Source organism: Corapipo altera, unplaced genomic scaffold, assembly GCF_003945725.1.
Source record: "Corapipo altera isolate COAL_440 unplaced genomic scaffold, ASM394572v1 62, whole genome shotgun sequence".
NCBI lineage: Eukaryota > Metazoa > Chordata > Aves > Passeriformes > Pipridae > Corapipo > Corapipo altera.
In genome coordinates this window covers 9775928-9797902 of record NW_020884894.1, presented here as the reverse complement: position 1 = coordinate 9797902, position 21975 = coordinate 9775928, and the positions used below count along the sequence as shown (strand labels likewise).

The window sequence follows — 21975 nt, the reverse complement described above, 5'->3', positions numbered from 1 at the left end:
AGGGGGGGTCTGCACAGCCAGGCAGGCCTGGAGGCAAGGGAAGGGATGTGATGGGCTTTTCCAGCCCTAGGGGAGATGCTGGGAGCGAGGGAAGGAGCACCCACCCCAAGCCAAGCAGGGTTCAAGAACAGCAGCAGAGGAGGACTGGCTTAAACAGTTTATTTAAAATAAGTTTTGTTACAAAACAGGATAATTTTTAATTATTAAAATACATAGAAACATCTAATCATACAAAAGGCTAAATTTATTTTTCCCTTTTTTGTTTTTAAATAGAATATGCTGTGGAAGCGTGAGAGGAGAGGGCCGTGGTGGAAGGAGCCATCAGTGCATCCAGCAGGTATTTGCAGCAGGAGGAAACGTACCCACAGGTGGGTGCTCAGGACCACAGGCAGTGCCATCCCCCTCCCATGCCCCTGCCAGCCACCATCCCCATAGATAAGCCAACAGGCTTTTGGGCTGGAGGTTTGGGGTATTTTTGTTTGTTCTCCGTTAGTTTTCCGTTCCAAGTCCATGTAAACAGGCATAAATATTTCAAACACTTTCATCTCGACCACACTGTGATCTCTCTTGACAAGACAACTGGTAAATAACTTTACAATAGCTTCATTCGAGACTGCGAAATCCCCCCTGGTGCCGTGTAACACAGGCGGCCCATGACTGCTCTGGGTCTGTGCCAGGGCCTGGCAGCAGTGGCACCACGAGGAACGGCAGCTCGGCTCATGCATGGCACCAGGGGCCTTCATGCAACAACAGGGCTTGAGAAACCGACGGGGGAAGGAGCTGCTGGAATTTTTTTCTGACTTACCACGGAGGAAATGCTGCTCTGAAAGACAACGGGCAGTTGCCCAGGTGCAGTCTTGGGGGAGCCATAGCCAGGCTGGCCCTGTGGGGGTAGCAGAGGCATGGCCAGGGGCTGGCCTGGCTCCGAGCACCCTTTCCAGCTCCAAGAACCTCCTCCAACCCAGTTTCATTGTAAAAACAAAGCTGGAGAGATGGAAGGAGCACTCAGCAGTTCCTCGCTCTGGCTAAAAACAACTGTCCCATAGCTGAGCATCCGAGGGGGCAGATTCCTGCCCAGCAGCACTGTCACCCACTCTGAGAGGGGGGTCTGGCTGCTGGGAGACCCTGGTCCTGTACTGCTCATTGTGAGAGGTGCCATCACCCTCAGGTCACAGGTCCTGGTGACCAAGGGAACAGCACTGAAGCCTTCATTTCTTCCAGCAGCCACCTCCGTGTCGCCGTGAGGGGCTGGGTCCTGGAGCGGGTTTGGTGCCCGAGCTAGGAGCTGGCACTCATCACAGTGGGACCGACCTCAGCTTCCCTGCGAGGAGACACGTGGGTCACAGTAGGCAAGGACACAGCCACCAGTGCCCCAGCCCCGTCTGGCAGCACTGTAGCAAGAGCTGGTACCACAAGCATCCCCAGGAGCATCCCTGCACAGCCCAGCAGCCCTGCCCTGCCTGGCAAGCGGGTGAAGCAGAGCCCTCCACCAGCACCCGCCGCAGGCACTCACCTGGCAGCCACGGCTGCCCCTAAGTCAGGCTGAAATCAAAGGGGAGAGAAGTTCAGCCTGGTGGCATTACCCTCCCCTCATCCCCTGAGCTGCCAGCAGCAGCTTTGCACCAGGGTGCTCTTGGAGAAGTGCTAACCATGGCTAATTAGCAATTAGTTAATGAGCTGATTACGAATCTGCTCACTCCCTCATGCAGGCTTTGCCACGGGCTTGTGGTGGGAGCCTCCTTGGATGGAGGGACCCCATATGGGCTCCCAAGGTGCCCCACCACCCACCTGAAGTGTGGAGCTTCCTGCGGATGGAGGCGGAGCGACTGGAGAGCTGCCCTGGGCTGTGGGATGCGTGGCCCCGGCCAGGTGTTGCTGCAGAACCCGGTGAGTCACCCTGAGAGGAGATGGGACACAGACCCAGGGTCAGCCCATGCCAGTCCTCAAAGGGAAGGAATGGGGATGGGCTCACGGGCAGATCGTGCCCGCCTGGGTAGCGGTATCCAAATGTGCTCTGGGGGTACTACAGGCTACTGCAAAACATGGCTTGGAACAGCCGAAGTAGCAGCATCAGCTGGACACCTCTGCTTGGGGACAACCCCCATCCCACCAGGTGATGGTCCCCAGCAAAGGTGGCTCCAGGGGAACATCCAACAGCCCTGGGGAACATGTGTGTGGGCAAAACAGGGGGACCCCTGGAGTGAGGGGGAAAAGGAAAGGCACCAGCAGCTCCTTGGTTACCTCCAGCTGCTCCTGGCTGGGCCAGGAGGCCAGCTCAGCCTTGCGGGAGACAGGACCCAGCTCCACGGAGCGAACCCTCTCGGCAAACTTCAGGGAGCACAGCGTCTCGCTGGTGTTTTTCTCAGCAGGGGAGACCTGCAGGCAGGGAGGAGCAGACAGAAAAGTCACCCTGGCAGCTGCCTGCGCACCCTGGGGCCCTCCCCCAGCAAACCTGCCCATGGCGGCCGGTGAGATGCTATTATTAACCTGCCCCTCCCGGGATGGCTCTGTCCATCCGTGCCTGAGCCAGCTGGATCCCTTGTCACCAACCGCCACAGCGGGAGGGACAGCCGGGAATAGCTGTGGCAGGTGGCAGGGGCTTGGGCAGCCCCCGTGGGGGCTCGCTGTGGGCACAGGACAGCCGGGGTTGGGGGGTCACAGGACAGGGGTGGAGGAGCTGCCAGAACTCAAAATCCTCCCAGCAAAAGAGGGGATGTGGAGATGACAATATGCAAGGAGATTGTGCCCACAGGGATGGCCTCCATGTGCAGGTGGGGAGGGCAGGATCATGGACCTCCAAGTTCACTCCCATCCCTCTGGGGTGCAGAGATGGGAACAGAGCTGCCTCCGGCACTGCAGCTGCAGACCAGATGTCCCCATGGGCAAACCCTGTCCCCTGGTTCCAACCCAGCTCCTGCCTCCAGCAACCCTCCCACCTGCCCCAGCACTGGAGCAAGAAGGGACCAAACTCATCCCAAAACCCACACTGACTGGCCGCGGGAATGCTGACAGGCACTGGGTGCCCAGCCCCTACCTGCACCATCATGAGGGTCTTGCTGTCGCCGCTGAGCGAGTCCTGCAGCAGGTAGGTCAGCTTGGAGTTGCGGAAGGGCACGTGGCCCTGCCGGGAGCGCAGGGCGTAAATGACATCGCCCAGCGCCGAGAGGGACTTGTTGATGTGCTGCGCCTCGCGGAGCCGGCTGCCCTCTGCGCCCGACCGCCCGACCCGCTCCGAGCCCGCCAGGTCCACCAGGTTCAGCTTCCCTGAGGACACACAGCCAAACCCCCCGGGCTGGCATCAGTGCCTGGCCCCACACACCCCTGGGATGCTGCGGCCCAGGCGCTCTGGGGAGGAGCTTGCCCTGTGGCACCCACCTGTGGTGCGGAGCCCTGTGCTGCGGTCGAGGCCACGGACGGTGATGATGAGGAGGGCGTGGGAGCGAGAGCTGTGCTCGTTCAGGTTGGTGCACTCTGTCACCCGTTTGACGTGGCCAAAATCAAAGACCTGGGGGAGTCCAGGGAGTTGGGGGGTGAGGCCAGTTTGGCCCAATCCCACAACAAACCCTCTGTGATCCAGGGGCACCTGGAGATGTAACCTGAGCAATAGCACCCCCGAGGGGGTGCCTGGTCCATCAGGGTGATGACCACTGTCAGATCTCAGCCTGGGTGATGCACCAAAGGCAGGGGGTGACAGGCAGGGCACTGTGGTGACAGCCGCATCCCACTAATCCCTCAGGAACTCTGGGCCCCACGATTTTATTTTTAACCCCCTGTGGCTCACCCCATGGGACAGTGACCTTCGCATCACATCCAGAGACCTATTTTGGTCTCTGTTTCTCCCCAGGGCTTCAGAAATGCTCCCGACTCCAGGGGTCACAGACCAAAAACCCCTCCCCAGGTTCGCTGCACCCCTGGTTCCACCCTCCTGTACCCACCACCCCCCATCTCCCCGCACCTTGTTGATGTCCTCCACGCTCTGCACCCTGAACTCGGTGAGCCCGGGCACATAGAGCTGCCCACTGCCATCGGGGCACAGCTTGATCTCCAGCTTCTCCTGCGGCTCCTTCCCCAGCAAGTCCCTGGGCAAAGGGGCACCCGTTACCATCCCTATCCCAGGGGGGTGCTGGCATCCGTTCCACGGCTCAGGGCTGTGTGCCAACACTGCCAGAGCAGCCGTCTCCTCCTGGGAAAGCTGCACATCCTATTTATAGACCTCGGCTCTCTTGGCTCTCATGTGCCTGCTCTCACCCAACTCTGTTCCCCATTATTCTAATGGATGTGCTCCCAGGATCCTCCTAGCCCCTCCTGCCTGAGACTGGACAAGGGAGGAAAATATTTCTCACGTTCCCAGCTCCCAGTTACCAAGTCCTAAATATAGCATCTGTGGGCAAGGGTGGAGAGGGGGATGCCCCAGCCGCTGCATCAGGGTCAGGGAGTGGGAGTGATAGCAGGGCTGGGAGACTGTGTAAGTCTCGGAGCCCGTGGGAAGGGTGGTGTGCACCAAAATAAATTAAAAATAAATCCTTGCATGGCCAAACACATCACCTAAGGCCCTGGCACAAGCTGTGGGGCCAGGGCAGGGCTGGTGGGATGGGGAGGGAGAGCAGCATGGGGTGACACCCAAAAAGGTTCTCCGCCCTCCCCGTACCTGAGCGACTCGTTGTAGATCTCGGCGGCGCTGACGGTGATGGTGTAATCCCAGTCAGCTGCTTTGCCCCGCACCTCGGAGAACAGGAGCTGCAGGGCCCGCTGGTTGATACCTGGATTTGCTGCTGTTCCCTGATGGATTGGAGTGAGAAATGGGGGGGGGGGGGAAACACCCTCTTGCATTTTACTCTGTATTTTTTTTCTGAGCAGAAACAAAGCCCAGGGGGTTGTTGTGGAGCAGCAGTCACCATCACTGGTGCACGCCAGGTCTGAGCCGGCCACCAGCATGCTTAGTGGAGGGTGCTGAGACTGGGCACCACAGGGTGGGAAGCTGAGGAAGAAGATGGAAACAAAGCCAGGCAAACTCACCTCCATCGTGTAGGTTTTTCCTGCCCCTGTCTGCCCGTAGGCGAAGATGCAAACGTTGTAGCCATCAATGCAGGAGGTGACCAGGGCTTGAACCTCCTGAAACACCTGGGGGTGACAGGGGAGGGTCAGGGGAAGGTGGCTGTGTCCCCCCCTCACACCAGCAGTGTGGACAGCAGCACCCACCTCCTCCTGGGATGCTTGTGGGGGGAAGACTTTATCCAGCTCGAAGGACACCTGCTTCCCCTTGTGCAGGAGGTGCAGGACAGCATCATCATCGGTGTCAAAAGTCACTGCATTGGCCGCCTCTGGGCCCTCACCATCCTCCTTTGTGATGGGGCGGACTCTCCCGAAAACACGGATGTTTCCTTGAGTGAGAGATGCAGGGATGGTGTCAGGCCCGGCGCATCCTGCTGCCACCCCCAGTAACCATCAAACACCGGGTGGGCTGAATGCTGCACCCTGCTGCAGACTGAAGCATCCTGCTGTCAACCCAAGCACCTTATGGGAATGCTCCCCTGTCCATCCTGCCCCCCCTCAGGGACAGGCTCTCCCACATGGGACCTGCCACACTCCCCGCACACCTTTCAGCCGCACCAGCTCGTTGTGACACTTCTTGCGGAGCTGCAGCTCCCGCCGGTACTTGCGCAGCAGTTCCCGGTTGGTGCTGTGCACCTCCTCGATGGCCTGGCTGATCTGCAGGGGTGGAGACCAGTGGCTCAGCAAGCCCCCAGCATCTCCACTCAGCGTAGAGGGGAGATGGGGTGGTGGTTCCAGGGGGACTCACCTCGGCCCTGGCGCTGCGCAGGGTCTCCTGGAGGAGCAGGGGGAAGTCGCGGACCTGACGCTTCAGGCTGTTGTAGTCGTGGGTGAGGGTGCGCAGAGCCGGCTGCAGCGTCAGCAGGTTGGTCCGGACACCTGCAGGCATGAGGCAGGGTGAAGGGCAGGTGATGACACCCCAGCAATGATCAGGCAACCCTACAAGCCCCCTGCCCCCTCCTCACCTGCCAGGTTCTCGTGCACCGCCTTCATCTCCACCTGGGCACGGGAAAACGCCTCTTCGATGGCACGGTTCTTCTCCTCCTCCATCGCCTGCATCTCCTCCAGCATCTGCCCGTGGGCTCGCTCCAGCTCAGCCTCGTACATCACAATCTGGGAGAGGAGCAAAGGAGGGTGACACTGATCTGGTGCTCACTCTCTGCCACATTGTGTCACCTGGCGGGCACCAGGCAGGCAGGGAACATGAGGTGAGTTCTGATTTACACCTGTCACACCCAGACCTGAGCTCGGAGCTGAGCCTCCGTCTTCTGGGAGCTTTGCAGCTGCTGTTCCATCTCCTTCAGCACCTGCCTCTGCATCCCCACCTGCTCCTGCAGGTACTGGTTTCGGGACTGGGTCTCGCACAGGGCTTGCTTTGCCTTGGCTGACTCCACCTCCACCGTCTTGATGATATACTGGGGGAAAAAGCACCCAGAGATGGGATGTACTGGGGAAATAGCACTCGAGGGGCCTGGAATGGAGCTGTTGTTTGCCCAGGGGGAGATAATTTAGGAAATCACGGTGCTGTGCTGATGCGCTCAGGGCAGAGAGACAGGTGGCACTTGCAGGGGAGCCACTGGGCACTGCGAGGCACCTAGCCCAGCCAGGAGAGATGGAGAGCTCCATGGTGCTCACCTTTATCTGCTGGGGCTGGGATTTGAGGCTGGCGATGGTCTCCTGGCTGTCCCGCAGCCGCCGGCTGAGCCGCTCCTCCTCCTCAGCTCTCTCAGCCAGGGAGTCCTTGAGCCGCAGCTCCACCTCGGCCAAGCGGTTCGTCTTCTGCTGCACCTCCAGGTCCAGCTCCACCAGCTTGGCCCGTGTCTCCTCTGCCTCCTGCTGCAGCTGGGACAGTTGCTCCTGCAGCCCAGCGTTCTCCTGGCCCCAGAACATGACAGGCAAGGCTGTGTCACCTACAGGTGCCTGTCACTCTGCCACCACCGCCACCACCACCAGCAACTCACCTGGAGGTGGTGGCAGTCCCGGCACGGTGCCTGCTGCTGCTGCTGCCGCCGCAGCTCCCGCAGCTCCCCCTCGCATGCCTTCATCTCCTGCCGCAGGCGCTCGTTCTCGGCCGCCAGCAGGTCCCGGTGCTTCTCTGCATCCGTGCCACCCTGCCAGGATGGAAGAGCAGATGGAACCTTGAGCCCAGCCTGCTGCTGCCCTGGGGAGCCTCTGCCTGCTGTACCAGCCAGTCGCCAGTCTGCAGCCTCAGGGAACCCCCAGCCTGCCATGCTCAGGGAGCCACAGTCTCCTGCCACTTTGGAGCCCTGACTCTGCTGCACCCCAGGGAGCCCCCAGCCTGCTCCATCAGGGGAGACCCAGCCTGCCATGTCAGAGAGCCCCCACTGAGCCCAGGCAGCCCCAAGCCCCAAAGGGACTTTCACTTCCCACTGCAGGGCAATAGTGCTGGGGGAGCTTTGCCTGTTGCATCCCCGGGACACTGGCACAACGTTGCATTGGACAGAAAATCCCACAAACTTTTGTCCCTCAGTGTCTCAAGGCCCAGAGGGTCCAAACTGTGACCCTGGGGAGGTTTAGTCCACCTTTGTCCACCCCACGTGCCCTCTTCCTCCTCAGGAACCAGAGCTCCAGTGTCCCTCCAGGCAAAGGTGGCTCACCAGCTCCGAGCGCAGCCGGCCGATCTCCTGCGCCTGCTCCAGGACCTTCGCCTTCAGAGTTTCAACCTGTCAACACAGACCAGGTTAACCAGGAAGCACCTCAGCAGCTTTTGGAGGAGACCCTGTGGTGCCACCCCAGCCACCAACATCCAGTCTGTCTCACATTTTTGTTATGCCTTAATTTTCCACCTGGCTCTGAGCGCCTGATTCACACGACCTGATTTAAACAAGCGTTAATGAAAGCCTTGCTTTGACCTTGTTCAACCATGGGTATAATTTGTCCATGTCGAGCATTAGCAGAAACCATTATTAAAAAAAAAAGGCATCATCTTTGGAGAAGGGAGAAAACAAACCAATCAGTGTTTGAAGAGCCAGAAGTGCCTTGTCCTGCCCTCACAACATAGCTTCGCTTTGCCTTCTCTGTTTTTCCTTCTAGGAAAGTTATCTTGGGACAAAGAGGGAGCAGGAGCTCTTCAAGAAGGCCATGTGTCTGAGTCTGATAGGAGGATGCTCCCCAGCCACCCCCATCTGACCATCTGCCCATCTTATGGGACCAGGCTGCCCTCCCAGCAAAACCAGGTGGATTTCAGAAATCCTCAACTTTTTTTTGTGCAGGGACCAGTCAGGCTCTCCCAAAATCTGCAGTTATTTGAACAAACAGCAGCAGAGTGTTTGGTGAAGCCAGCAGTCTCATGGACTGTGTTTTAATGGGGTTTGCTCACCTGCTCTGTCCCATGTCCCCAAACCATAAACCTGCTGGGTGAGCATCACTACTGCCCCAGAGCTTACCCCAGAGGGAACTGGACCTGGCTGCATGCTTCACCACCATCCCCCAGATCCCAGCCCAGCTCCCCATTTCCCTACTCCAGAAAGCCACCAAACTCCTCACTGGGACGCGCCTGGGTATTGCCCCATTCCAATAACCAGCTTTTTCTCTAAGCAACCGGCCCTCTGTGGGCCATAATTTACGAACTGCTGATTAATAACCAATGCAGATGTGCTGACACGGGGCTATAATTAATCTGGTAAGTTATTAAGCCGCGCCCTTGCACAGATGGCAGCACAACGGGCAGCAGCTCCGTGTGCCCCGTGCTCGGTGGGGCATGGCCCGGGGTCCCACAGCCACGGGTGGGGGAATGTGGCTGCTCCCTGACGGCATCGGGATCCCCCCCCCCCCACAGGGGGGCTGAGCGCTTGAATGGGAAAACCCCATTTCCATGTTCACCAAGGGAGACTATTAAGGTATTTTTGTAAGTATTTTTAAGAGAGGGGAGGTACTGAGAAGACAGAGTCACGACTTGTTCCGGGGAATCCGCCAGCCCAGCCAGTCGGCACACACGCCGGAGCCTGCCCACCATTCCCCGTGCCAGCGGTGCCCAAAAATGCCGATGCACCTCCACCCCCTACCTGCTCGGGCATCTCTGGCTGCATCTTGCTCTCTGGAGGTGACAGGGACTCCTTGGCAGCCGGGTCTGGCTCAAGCCGTGGCCCGGCCATCCCCAAGCTTTGGAGGTTTGGGCCAGCACTTCACTCCGGCCGGTGTCGGCTGCGCTTGCTGCCGAACTGGCCGGCGCGGGGCCGGCTCCTGCCTCGCTCATGCCTGTGTCATGCAGAGCATGCCAACCAAATGCAGGACAATTACCTCCGCCTTTTTGACACCCGTGGAACAAGCAGAACCTGACTGCAACAGCTTCCACAACAGCCACATGCAAATCCCTTTACGAGCAGCCAGAATTTCCATCTCCCTGGGACGACCCAGGTCCTTGTGCTGGGAATGCGCCTGCATCAGCGCAGGAGATGGTTTTTGGAGGAGGTCTGGTTGTGGCGGTCAAAACCTGTCCCTTCTTCAAACAACTCCGTGCCTTCACATTCACTTTCCACCTCCTGACTCTTGACAGTCACTAAAATTAAACTGCTGGGTTGGTCTAACGAGCTGATCCTGTGGCAGCCACCCTGTGCTGGGCAGAGGGATGACGCTGCAGGGCTGCATCCCAAAGCCCAAAGCCCTCTCGGCCACGTCACGGAGCCACACACCTTTGCCAGCACTACTGTGGTGTCACTCAGGGGACTGCAAGCATCTCAAGGGAGGCACAACCAAAGCTAGTGCTCAGGAACACCCAGCTCCCACATCATCCCTATGTGCTGCAGCAAAGGAGATGCTCCATGACAGAGGTCCTACACTCTTTCCAAGTGCAACCCTCACTAACTGCACACCACAGCACTACGGCCAAGCCACAGCCTGAGGCTGGAGGCCCTGACAGACCCCCTTGTGCCACCCCGTCCCCACCATACCTGGCCTTGCAGCTGCAGAGAGAGGGAGAGCTCGTCGTTCTCCTGGGCAGCAAGCTTCTCCTGCAGCCCCAGCAGCTCCTCCTGCAGCTGCAGCTTCTCCTTCTGCAGATGTGCCATGGAGGCCATCACCTTCTGGATCACTGGGAAGGGTCGGGCTGCTGGCAGGCTGGCACGTTTCCCACTGCAGAGCCTCCCTCCTGCAGGGTGAGCAAAGATGGAGCCGGTCAGGATCTGGCCACCTCGCTGGGGAGCAAAATGTCAGCCATGGGGAGAGTCCACAGGGGAAGAGGTGGAGATGAGAACACAGGAAGTGGCACTTGCACAACTCCCACAGAGAACAGTGACATGTCGGGAGGCACAGCCACGATGCTGACCCACAGCAGGTTGGGCTAACGGTGGGGTCTGGCCAGCTGAGCCCCAGGGCAGGGTAGGAGCCAAAGGGATGTGCCAATGCCAGCAGTGCATCCCAGGCTGCAGCACAGAGCACCTGCCCACGCCACTGTGTGGTGACCCAGCCCTATCACACACCGAGATGCTGCTGCCTTGCTCTGATAACAACCGCCCTCACCACGGCGCTGATTCACCCCGGCATCCTTTCTTCTGAATGAGCAGGTGCCGGTGGAAAACCTGTGTGTGATCATGTCATTAAAGCTGCGTCACTACACACTAACATAATGGAAGCTGAAGGAAAATTATACGGGTACTCTGAATGGCCGTATTGCCCAATCCTCCTGTGTTTGGCTTTCTAACCTTCCTGGTATTATTTTAAACATCGTTTTCTGCATGTTAATAGAGCCACCAGTGCTGACAGAAGCCAACCTGGCCGTACATCAGAGCCTACCAAATGACCTGGTAGTTCCCAAGAAGCAATGAGCTGGCCTGACTCATTCCCAACGTGGGGATGAAGCACTGTGGTGAGGGAACTGGTGGCCAGGATCCCGGCTGCCCGGCGCCCTTCCCTGCCTGCCACGCATTTCATCCGCTGCCACCAGAAACCTGAGGTTTCAAAAGGCAGGAGCTGATGCTGGGAATCACTGTGCTGCCCACAGGAGGATGCTGCCTGCTTCATGGGAAATGTCCTGAATACAAGAAGAAAGAGTTTTTTGTCTGTGAATCAGAGTTTCTACCTTTAAATGGAGTTAAGGAGGCAGCAGAACAGGCAAAAAAAATGAAATGCTGGACCAAACCACAGCTCTACTGCAGACAGCATGCCATGGAACTTATCCAGCAGCGGCTGCAGAAGACATCACTGGGTTCTGTCTTCCTGCCATTGGCTGGATACCCCAAAAAAGCACTGCCAGGAACCAGTTTTATTTTCTTTCTATGCTGAAAGCTCAGCCCAGCTCAGGCAGGGGACTGTGGTCTTCTCTTTAAAACCAACACAGAAAAAACCCACCCCAAAACTTCCAAAGCTGACAGGAATTCCAACTCTCGTCCCTTGGGGAGCATGAAGGGATAAGAAAAAATTACAGGAGGCAGGAGGCTCCTGTGGACACACGGCATGTCTGCACACATCATCCACACTAATCCTGGGCTGGGACCCAAGGCAGAGCCAGGCTCAGAGCTGCAACACTCAGTTGCAAGTCAAACTGCCAGGCAGGGAAATCCCACACAGATAATGCCTTCCTCCACACTCCAGCACCTTCTTCCTGTGACAGCATCCATGGGAGAGGAGATGTCGCCCTGTGTTGTTACATCTCCCACTGGACAGACACACTGGTGGTGATGAGGGGTCTGAGTGCAGCAGGCATGGCACACCAACCCTCCTGCTTTCCCAAATGCTCTGAAACCTGTTAGGAAAGACGTTTCCTCGGCTCTGCCCTTTTATCACTGCCACACAGACTCCCTTTCTCCTGCTTCCCTGCCCCTTCCCAGCAGCCCCCCCACACAAGAAGCTGCTCTGGGATGCAGCCTGGGACCATGTCAGGAGCAGCTCCTGAGATGCACCCTGACAAGCCTGCACAATCCAATCCTGACAGAGACAGACAGGAAACCACAGGATTTCCCCACCCCGGTGCAGCCACGCACACTGCAAGCATTTCCACACATGTTACATTTCCCTTAAGCAGGAGGAAACAGCAGTGGATTCACTGGAGCTCATCTGCTCTGTTCATGCAGTCAATAATTCATTGGTCCCTGTCACCAGCCATCAGCTGGCTGGTGTTGGATTTCTACTGTGACCTGCAGACTTGAGGCAGCCACATGTCTGTGTGCACCCCCAAAGAGGAGAGGTTTGCCCGATACCCACAGGCAGGTACCAAGCACCCAGGCCGTCCCACCTCATCCTGTCCTGTCCCATCCCATCCCTCCTCCCGAGTGCCCACCACTGCATCCCGGTTGTCCCCTTACCTGCTTTCTCCAGGTTCATGGTGGAGGCTGCCTGCACCGCTGTGGCAGCTGCTGGCTCACAGGGGGATGCCAGTGGCTCCTCCGTGGCTGGTGTCAGGTCCTGGTGCCGGGTCTCCTCCCGCCGCTTGCACGCAGTATCCCGCAGGGCCTGTGTCCAGGAGAAGAAACAGGTCAGAGAGGAAAGGTGACATGTCAGAGAGGAGAGGTGACATGTCAGAGAGGAGAGGTGACATGTCAGAGAGGAGAGGTGACACGCAGCAACTGGGCACACCGTGCTGGACATGGTGCCAGCAGCCAGCACGCCACTGGGCTGGTCGGGAACGAGCAAGGAGGGCAGAGCAGAGGATAGGACACTGGGGCTCAGGGAAAACCCTCCCTCTGAGGGAGTTGGGTGTTGGGAAGCTGCCACAATGAACTTATCATGTTGCTTTTAGTTCTCCCCATAAATAACTCCTTCTCTCGCACTGGCCATGCAGTTACACTAAATATTAACTATTTTTCTTTCTGCGGCCTTAAAAAATGACCCTGACTTGCAGGCAGGGTTGAATGTGAAGCTGCTTGCTGTGAGTTGTGGATCAGGTAATGCCATGCCCAGTGGGATGGAGTCCAGCTCCGAAAAAATCAGAAGAAATCTGGAAGGAGCTTTTGAAAAGCTGAGATAAAAGGTGATGATCAGCTGAGCTCGCCCTGGTCAAAAATGCCTTTTCTTACTTATATCTTATCTCAGAGCCCGTGGCATCGTCCCGCAGACCAGGGAAACCTGTCTCACCCCAGAAGAAGGGCAAATATGCCAGTAATTTGAGAATAAATTGGAAGGAGGTGGTGGCAGCATTCTCCTGGAAAAGCCGCGTGTCTGCGGTGCCTCTGCATCTGAGACTCCAGGAGGGTTTTGCCGAAGGGAATTCATTGAGGTTGGTGTGAGATAAGAAGGTGTTTTTCTTCTTTTCAAAGAAGGAGAATTTGAATTGATTTGCCTGAAGCCCAGAATGAACTAGTGGCAGCAACACCAGTACGTGGTGTCCCGACACTGTCCCTGGCGGTGGCACCCTTCCACCTCCTCCTCCTCCATCCCACTGGCAAACACCACCTTACAGCACTGCATTTCCTTATCACACTTCTGCCTTGAGCTCTCCTGTTATCATGACCCATAAGTGACCCAGAAAATGTTATTCCAGGCTCTTCCCCAGCAATTCTGATGCCTTGTGACTCCCAGGAGATGCTCTTCTCTCCCTTCTCAGGGCAGCAGCTTCACTTGAGGCACGTGGTGCTGGGGTCCAGACAGAAACTGGCTGCAGTGAGGGGGGGAACCAGACAGCTCCCACTGAGGGATGGCCCAGCTGGGTGCGGGGCATCCTCCCCACCACCCCAAAACTGCCTTCCCCACCCAAGCCACAGCTGGCTCAACGCTCCTCACCTGGAGAGCCCGGCAGAGCCCACGGGGGTTTGCAGCGTCTGGCCAGCTCACACTGAGGATTTTACGGTGAAGCAGAGTAGGCAGCAGAGGAACCCGGGGAGAGGCGCCTGCTCCGCTCCCAGCACTGAGCCTGTCCTGCCCGCAGCCTGAGATGGAGCAAAGAGCATCACTGGATCAACCCGAGAGCCCAGGATGGACACAGCTTTTGGCCTAGCTCAGCAAAGCCGCCTCCTCCTCCCTGCCGCCGCACCGGTGTGGCAGAGATGTTGCCTGACTTTTATTAAAAATGTTAATTATGTTAATTAGAAAAATTATCCCTTCGGGGGGCGGAGACTGGTTGCCAATGACTAGTAACGAGAATTCAGGGTGTAGCATCCGTCTGGCCTCTGCAGGACCAGATCTGTCCCCCCACCAGGGACACCCCAGCTCTGCCCCTTGCCAAGCCACTCCACTTCCTGAGATCCTATCTTGGAAAAGCTGCCAAAGCCAGCTTGCATCACCGAAACCAGACGGACGGACCCTGACGGCGTCACCTCCCTTCACTGCCCCCAAATATTTCCTTTATTTGTCAGGCAGCCAAACCCGAAAGCAGCCAGGGCAGCAGTTCCTGCCCTGCTGAGCCACACAGAAGGAAAACAGCAACTCGAGGAGCCTTCTCCCACGGCTGTGTCCTCCTCTGCTACAGGAAAAGCAGCTGGTGAGGGCTATGTCCCACTGCTTGGGGACCCTGTGCCCTCCCCCCCAGACCTGCCTGCCACAAGCGCTGCCACCATCACAGGCAGCCAAATCTCTTCTCCAGCAGGCAGGAAAAAAATCAGCAACCCACAAATCAAACCTCAATAATGTAGTTTTTTCTCTACAGTCATCCAGAGGCGGTTTGGCCCGAGGTGGATGCAGTGTCTGGAGGGAGACGTGCCCTGATGAAGTTAGTCTATCACTCTGGACTTCTTCCCAGCCTCTAATTATCCATAACATTTCACACGCGCCAGGAAAAATCGAGCGTTTCCAAAGCGCTGGCGAATGCCTCAATAAAAGGTGATGAGTTCCCCATCCCCGGCATGGGCAGCAGCAGCCATTGGGCAGAGGAAGCACCAGAAAACCCCGTTTTCGGAGGCTTTGATGCCCATCAGCACTTGGCTGGACTGGTCTGAGTGCCAGGGAAGCAGCAGTGTCCGGAGAAGCGGCTGCCAGTACATCGGGATGGAGAATGCTGAAGCCAACAGCAAAAAAAGCTCAAATGGGGGGGTTCAGCCCCCTGCTTTACCAAAATCCATTTGGCACCGCTGGAAGGGAGGTGGGAAGGGCTGTTTCCCAACAAGCGGCTGCGGGCTGGGGCAAGCAGCTGCCCGCCCGCCCGCAGAGCAGCTCAGCCGACGCAGAGGAAAACCCCGACTCAACTCACCCACGGGGTCCATGCACTGGGGAGGGATAAGGAAACCTTCCAAGGAGATGAAGCCGGAGTGAGGCAAGCGCCCTATGTCTGCCCTGCCATGCAGATCGCCCTGTTCTCTTTCTTACGTGTTAAATTTTAACCTTTCTCCCTAAGTTTGCCGCTCGGAAGGGCCAGGAGGGAGATGGAGGTAGTCCTCTCTGCTCATCTGCTCTCCCCCTGGCTGTCCACTGCTTTGTGCCTGCTTCCGAGTCCCCGTTTCTCAAATCTTGAGCTTCATCCGGAAAGAAATGTGAAAAATGCAGGCTGGCCTGTTCCCAGCCTCTCCTTCCCCAGTGATCAGGGCGTGAGCACGGCAGGCTGAGCCCCAAGGGGCAAGGACAAGCCACCGCGCCGTACTCACCGTCCGGGACAAGGTCCTTCGTGTTCCAGACGGCTCCGGCAGAGGGCCCGGATCCCAGATCCCAGGCTGTGCGGGATGTAATCATGGCACGGGGGTCCCGAGTACAGCAGCACCTCTGCAGAGAAGCGCAAGGACGGACATCTCAGCCGTGCTCTGTGTCCAGCCGTGAATCCCAGCGGACCGTACCAGGGCAAACCACGACAGTAACACCGGTCGCGACTCGCGAAACCCGCAGGAAGTTGCACCAATCCCGATTTCGCTCCCGAAAAGGCGACAGCCCCGGGCTCCCTCCGTGCTCCCGGCGGATGTGACATAAACAGTGTCTGTAATTAATTTACTCATTCCCGAAGCCTCTCCAGGCCCCTCCTAACCTCGGGCTGGGGCTAACTTAGGGAGTTAGGAACTCCGGGACTAGGGGCAGCCCGGCACCCGGGAGGCACCGCACACACCGCACCACCCGCTCCGCCCCGCACACACGGCCCGGCACGGCACAGCCCGGCACGGCACCGCCCGCCCCGCACACACCGCACCGGGGGCCAGCTCGGCGGGGAAGGGGGCGCGGAGCCCCGGGACCGCCCGCCCGCCCTCCGCGGGGTCCGCGCGTTCTCCCGACCGGCGGCCCCGGGAAGGCGGGAGCCGCAGCGGGGCGGTCCCGGTCCCAGGGAGCAGGAGGCGCAGCCCCGCCCCGCGCCCTCCCAGTGCCGGTCCCGGTGCCGCTGCTGCTCCCGGTGCTGGTCCCGGTGGCGCTGCCCGCCGCAGGCTAACAGGGAGCCTTGTTCCCGCCGCGCCCCGGGTGCTCCGTGCCGGCACACCCAGCTCCTCAGACAAAGGGAGCCTCTGCCCAGCCCGGTGCCCCCCCCCGCCGCCACCGGTGCCGCCCCCGCGGGGCACTCACCGGGTGCGGGGCTGTGGCGGGGCGATGGACGGTGCCAGCGCCGGTCCCAGCCCCGTGCCCGCCCTCCCGGGCACTTCGGTAACGGAGGAGCCGAGCTCCGCCCCGCGCTCGTTGCCGTGGAAACCCGCGAATCCCCCCGGCGGGCGGTGGGGCGGGGGCTGCCCCACCCCGCATTCGGGGCTCCGGAGGGGCGGCCCCGCCCCGGCTGCGGGAGCTCCCGGGGCGTCCGTGGGACACCGCCGGCCCCTCTCGCCAGAGCTCGGGGAGCTCATCGCAGCCCCGGTGTTCCCCCCGTGCCCTTCCCAGGGCAGCCTCGCGCCCCCGTGATTCCCCGACTCTCCCTTGTCAGAGCCCTGGGGGGTTCCCGGTGTGTCCCGGGTACTCGCAGTATGTCCCTTCCCGCCCTAATCCCGGTGCTCTTCGGGGAGTCTTAGTGTAACCACATCCCACCTGTGTGCCCACCCCGCTTGGCTCATCAAGGTGACCCTGGGGGACTGTGGGGACTGTGGTGCTGGTGACCCACACACCGAGGACCAGAGGTGACAAACCATGCTCTCACCTGTCATATCCCCACTCTCCCAAACACCAGTGCATTCACTGACAACGATGCCAACCAGCACCCCAAGCTCACTGGGCCTGGGGACACAGATTTCAAATGAAAAAAAACCTGCTTCTAACCCAGAGGCGTGGAGAAAACAGCCTGACATGCCAAGACCTCTCCAAAGGCCCTGGTGTCAAGAAAGGCAACAGAAAATCCTGCTTTAAGCATTTTTAGGGTGTGAGTTGTATCTACGTGCCTGTATTGCACATACAGCCCTCGTGGTAATGGCTGGTTTGGGTGACACAAGTCACTCATAACTTGTTCATGGTAATGAACTGGCAGTACCGGATACTTCCCACAACAAAGCTGAACTTGGCATCCACAGTGATGGTGACGGTGCCCAGAGCAATGGCTCACATCTGCCTGATGGCAGGCTGACCTGTGGGGCACATGTCCCACGTGGGTTTGGGGATACAGGGGTGGCCATCCCTTGGGAGAGATGCCAGCTCTGTGGAGATGGGAAGGAGAAGGCTCTGCCCACCAGGAGGGTGTGCTCCCCTCAGACCACGTGTCCTCCATCTCCTGCCTCGCCACACTCAGTCACAGCCTTTCACTCACTCCTGCCTGGATTTGGAGCAGGATTCAGCCTTGTCCTTTCATCCTGGCGTCAACCTCTTGGACATCCTCAGAGACCCCCAGGAGATGCTGCCCTGTCCCCTGTCACGAGCCAGCTACATGGAAGGGTGTGATAGGGGTTCAGTGGAGGTGACAAGCTGCTCGAGCCACTCACCATAGGGAAAGGGGGCTGCAAAGGGTCACCTCCATGTCCCCATGCCCCTGGCACAGCACCTTGTCCCTGAGAAGCCAATGCCATCCTGGTCTGGCATCTGCCTCCAGCTCTGCACTGCAGCTGCCATCCCCCCACAGCCAGTGAAACCCTCCCAGCCTCCTCTTCCCCCTCCCCTCATCGAAGGTTTATTGGCATTCCCAGCATGGAGCCCTTGGCAGGGATGGATATAGGCACGTGTGCCTATAGACACACATCCATATGTACATGCATGTACCCCTTGAGGCCCTAAGCAGTTGCTGATTTGCATAAGTACCCCATTATTTGTGCCGCTCCTTCAGCTGGTTTGGGGTAATATTGACACACGTAAAGTTACTTTCCCCTTTCTGATAGCGACTGTAAAGCCATATCACCACTGACTTCACTTACGAGCTGTAAGGGTAAAATAAATGCCTATGTAAATGACTTTAACTGGTAAGTAATTTCCTGGCTTTTGAATGCTTCAGGTTTTTAATGCTATTGCAATTATGCAAAGCACGTAAGTTGTATCAATTACATCAAGTAAGTCTACATTAGGCAGGCACATGCATGAATTCCCCAGTTTAGAAGAATAACTTAATGAATAAGCATGGAGCAAAATCCGAGATCCAAGGAAGGGTTCTGTGCCAACAGCCCTATTCAAACAGTCACCTGTGAGCATTACAAAACCCACTCCTCCCAGCTGCAGGGCTGTTTTTTGGCGAGGACAGCGTGGCTCTGTGACTGCCCCAGCACAACAGGAACAGGATCTCCAGGGATCCAGAAGTGGGGTTACTCTGCACGCTGGTGGCCAGGTACCAGCTCCCTTTCCCTGTGCAGTAATGCTATTTAGCTCCAGGATCCCAGGGGACGCCCACTTGCTGCTGGATGTGCGGGGGGGGGGCCTGCAGGCAGTGAAGATGCATGGGAGCCTGCAGAGGCAGCAGGTAGCCTGCTCACACCCCCTTCTCTGCAGGGATTCACCTACGCTGGCTGGAATAATCTCAGCCTGGTCCCCCAGCGATGCTCCCGTCCTCCTTTTCTTGGCTGTCATGTCTCCGTGACCTGAGCGAGCACCGGCTGACGACATCACTGGAGGTATTTTTAGAAATGCTGCTTTGCAGGCAGGCAGAGAACAGGCAGCGAGCAGCAGGACTCACCGCCAGCAGCACCCTCCTGGCAGCACCCAGCAGGTAGTGGAAAGGCTCAATATATTGATGACCATCAGTGCTGAAACAGCTGCCCTCCATGCATGGCACCAGCGGTGCCAGCCTGCCACGGGGTATGCTGCAGGGGGACAGTGACCCTGGTGTGGGTTTGGCTCTGCTTTTAGCCCAGCCTGTGCTGTATCTGAAAAGCATCGCTGCTGTGGTGCTGTGAAGTCAGGCAGGTTAATTTGCCTTTTACTTGGGTGAGGGGAAGCTCCAGCGATCGAAACACATCACTGAGCGGGGCCCTTTGCATTGGACATTTGTTCTGCCCTGAGCAAATATTTAACCTACATCTGTAAGACAGCTAAAAAATACCCCAAATGCCGGAAAAAAATGTGACTCCCCCTCCCCTCCCTTTGAGCAACATGATAACCTGGTCCAGGAATGCAGGCGGGAGCACACCTGATACCTGAAGTCTATTGTATACTGGGATGTTCCCTGCAGAAAATTCCCACCAGAAGCACCAGACATCGTGAGAATGTGTCCCCAGAGCACAATTAATTATAAACCAGCTCATTATTCTAATTTTGCTCCTCCTTGAGGAGGGAGGTGAGGGGATTTCTCAGCATTGCTGAGGCATGGCTTGCCAAGCCAACATGAAACACTTCCCAAAGCAGGAACAAACCCCTGCATTCCTACATTCCTACATTGCCATTTCACACAATGACAGGAGTTTTAATTAAGTCTTAGCATGCTCCTGAGAAATTTAATACTCATTTTAAAGTTCACTAGCTGAATTAATTCAACCCTGAGGCTCTGATCCTCGAGATAGGGTTGTATGGAACTGGGTGGAGAGCAGGAGCTGAGGAAAGGTGTTGCAAGGATTTCTTCTGAAATCCAACACATTGAGATGCTGCTTTGGAGGGTAGTGGGGGCTCTGCAGATCAGCCCCCCTTGAGCAAGTCCTGTGAGCTGGCTAGGCTGGGTTTGGACAGCCCAGGGCAGCATGGAACCACAAGCAAGGAGCCGGCAGCTCTGGCTGGGAGCTGCTGCACGCCACGGCTCAGCTCTTCCCATGTCCCCCCATGCAAATCTCCTCTATATCAAGCAAATGACAAAAGCAACCTCTTTTTCAACCTGCTGTGTTCATAGATAAAACCTCTGCTGTGCAGGCAGCCAGGGCAGTGCTGTGTGAGATGGAGCAGCCATCAGGTGGGCGGCTCTTCCACCCCTCCGAATTTCCTATCCCGGACTGCAATGCAGAGCCATCTAAGCACACCTCAGCCTCTGTCTCCCTTTTACCTACCTTTTATCCTTGTCATATTTTTCAGCTGGCTTCAGGTACAACTTGGGTTTGGCTTTAATGCCTGTGCCTCCCCTATGCAAAGCACTGCTGGGCTCATCCTGTGCCTCTCCGGCTGCTGGGGAGCAGGGAGCTGCTCTGTGGGAGGGCTGCAGCTCACCTCCTAAGTCATTAATGTTTCATGGCATTAGTCAACACGGGCTCCTGCTTATAAAGCACTTCTTAGAAACAAGGCTAAGAATAAGCAGGAGGTGTCCCTGCCCAGGCTAAATCCTCTCTGCTGGCTGGGGGATGCCCATGCTGGTTGGAGCAGACCCAGCAAGGGGGCAGTTGGATACCAAGTAAATGCCATCCAGGCCATTTTATCCAGCAAATAAAAATTTGGGCTCTACTGGAAAGATGGCTGCATCCCGAGGAGATCCTGGAGCTCCTGGTCTGGCAGGAGCCTACCAGCAGTGCCCCAGCCAGTGGTTACAGGGTGTCCTTTGGACCCTCCCCGTGGGATCTCGGGTGCTTTACACAATTCTTTTTAGATAAAGAAATGTTTGAAGATAGAAGCTGCAGGCAGGCAATTGGGATCTTTTCAGAATTTTACCAGTTCACCAGTGTCAGGGTGTGCAAAGACAGGCTTAGGCTTTCCTCTGCACAGGCAGAAGGGATGGGAGCCCTCTCCCTTAAGAAATAGATTTAGTGCTCAGCAAAACCATTTATTTTTAGTGCCCTCTAAAGTGTGCTTGACTTTGGAGAAGAAACGAAGCAAAAGCAGTAATTCTGAATAATTTAGGGATAGAGTTCTGGGGCTGAAGTGGCTCTGCCATGCTGGGGCAGGGCCTGGAGGAATGCTGGGCTAACTACATCCAGCTGGTTTAGGCATGGGCAGAGGTAAATCAGTAAGAGCTTCTACAGGGAAGAGGGAAATATCCCTCTGGTCGTAAAGCAAATGCAGCCACGTGAAGGAAAATACTGTGATGGTGGATAGAGCATGCAAAGGGCTCAGCTGCATCCTGACTGCAACGCGAGAGCTGCACCCGACAAAGACATGAATATGCAAATGAGGCGGGATATTCACCGGTGGAATTAAATAGCTTTCCCTCTAACTGGCTTTGACTGCTCGATATCAACCTGTCTGCAAAGTCCTACTGCGACTCCCTCCTGGCACATCAGGTCCTCAGCTCACTCCGTGCTGCCTCTGGATTTTAAGGAGCCCTAGGAATGCTCAGCAGGCACAGTCCAGCCGCTCCACTTGTCCTGCTGTGTCTCAGCACCGGCATGTACGGGATGCTGTACCACCACTGCTCTGCAGCTTTTGGCACCAGGAGTCCTCCAGCGGGCTAGAAACATTATCTTCCCATGGATTACTGACACGGGTGATATATAATTGATGTCTCTGTGCTTGCACTGCACGGCTCAGAGCCCCAGCAGCAGCAGTGGATTTCAGCAGAGATCTTTGCCCACAGCCCAGGGATGAACTGGCTCAGCCGTGCTCAGGTCCCCATTTACATCCAAGTCCCATTTCCCCGGCACCGAGGGGATGTTCCCACCACCTCTGTGCACTGCTGGGTGATCTCTTCCCCGCTATTATCTACACTGAGCCAGAGCATTCCAGCATTCCATCCTATCACAGCTTCCCACTCACCAAGGAGAAAGCCTGAGGTCTTTCTAGTTTAACTTACTGGTGCTTATTTAATTGTTATGGACCTAACTGGGACCAAATTATCTTTTTTTTTTTTCTTCTAAGGTGCAATTGTGATGGTGAAGAAAA

At 57.2% G+C, this 21975-nt stretch overlaps 1 protein-coding gene across 9 annotated transcripts; it reads right to left on the bottom strand.

Moving 5' to 3' along the window:
- Positions 1-46: 46 nt before the first annotated feature.
- On the bottom strand, positions 47-20233 carry KIFC3 (kinesin family member C3). Of its 9 annotated transcripts, none has more exons than XR_003528224.1 (21): positions 20217-20233; positions 15519-15633; positions 13726-13871; positions 12312-12459; positions 9963-10159; positions 7671-7736; positions 7014-7163; positions 6688-6927; positions 6294-6467; positions 6018-6165; positions 5801-5931; positions 5598-5709; positions 5200-5381; positions 5017-5121; positions 4649-4779; positions 3956-4079; positions 3376-3505; positions 3035-3264; positions 2242-2376; positions 1514-1897; positions 47-1321 (listed from the first exon to the last, which is right to left on the bottom strand). XR_003528224.1 is itself a non-coding variant. In XM_027646533.1 (21 exons), the coding sequence occupies exons 1-20, from the start codon at positions 15601-15603 to the stop codon at positions 1538-1540; spliced, it is 2748 nt and encodes a 915-aa protein (XP_027502334.1). In that variant the 5' UTR covers positions 15604-15985; the 3' UTR covers positions 47-1321; positions 1514-1537. The 9 variants fall into 9 exon arrangements, 4 of the variants coding, with proteins under 4 accessions (XP_027502334.1, XP_027502333.1, XP_027502335.1 ...); XR_003528220.1 differs by lacking the exon at positions 20217-20233 and adding an exon at positions 16414-16500; XR_003528221.1 differs by lacking the exon at positions 20217-20233 and adding an exon at positions 16044-16153.
- Between the last annotated feature and the right edge of the window lie 1742 nt (positions 20234-21975).

Bases quoted from the DNA above. Each gene is read 5' to 3' on its own strand.
- KIFC3 (XM_027646532.1), bottom strand. From the start codon at position 15,603: ATGATTACATCCCGCACAGCCTGGGATCTGGGATCCGGGCCCTCTGCC. The intron at 4,080-4,648 runs GTACGGGGAGGG...CCCTTTGCCCAG, and splicing joins ATCTACAACGAGTCGCTCAG to GGACTTGCTGGGGAAGGAGC. The intron at 1,898-2,241 runs GTAACCAAGGAG...ATCTCCTCTCAG, and splicing joins CCAGCCAGGAGCAGCTGGAG to GGTGACTCACCGGGTTCTGC.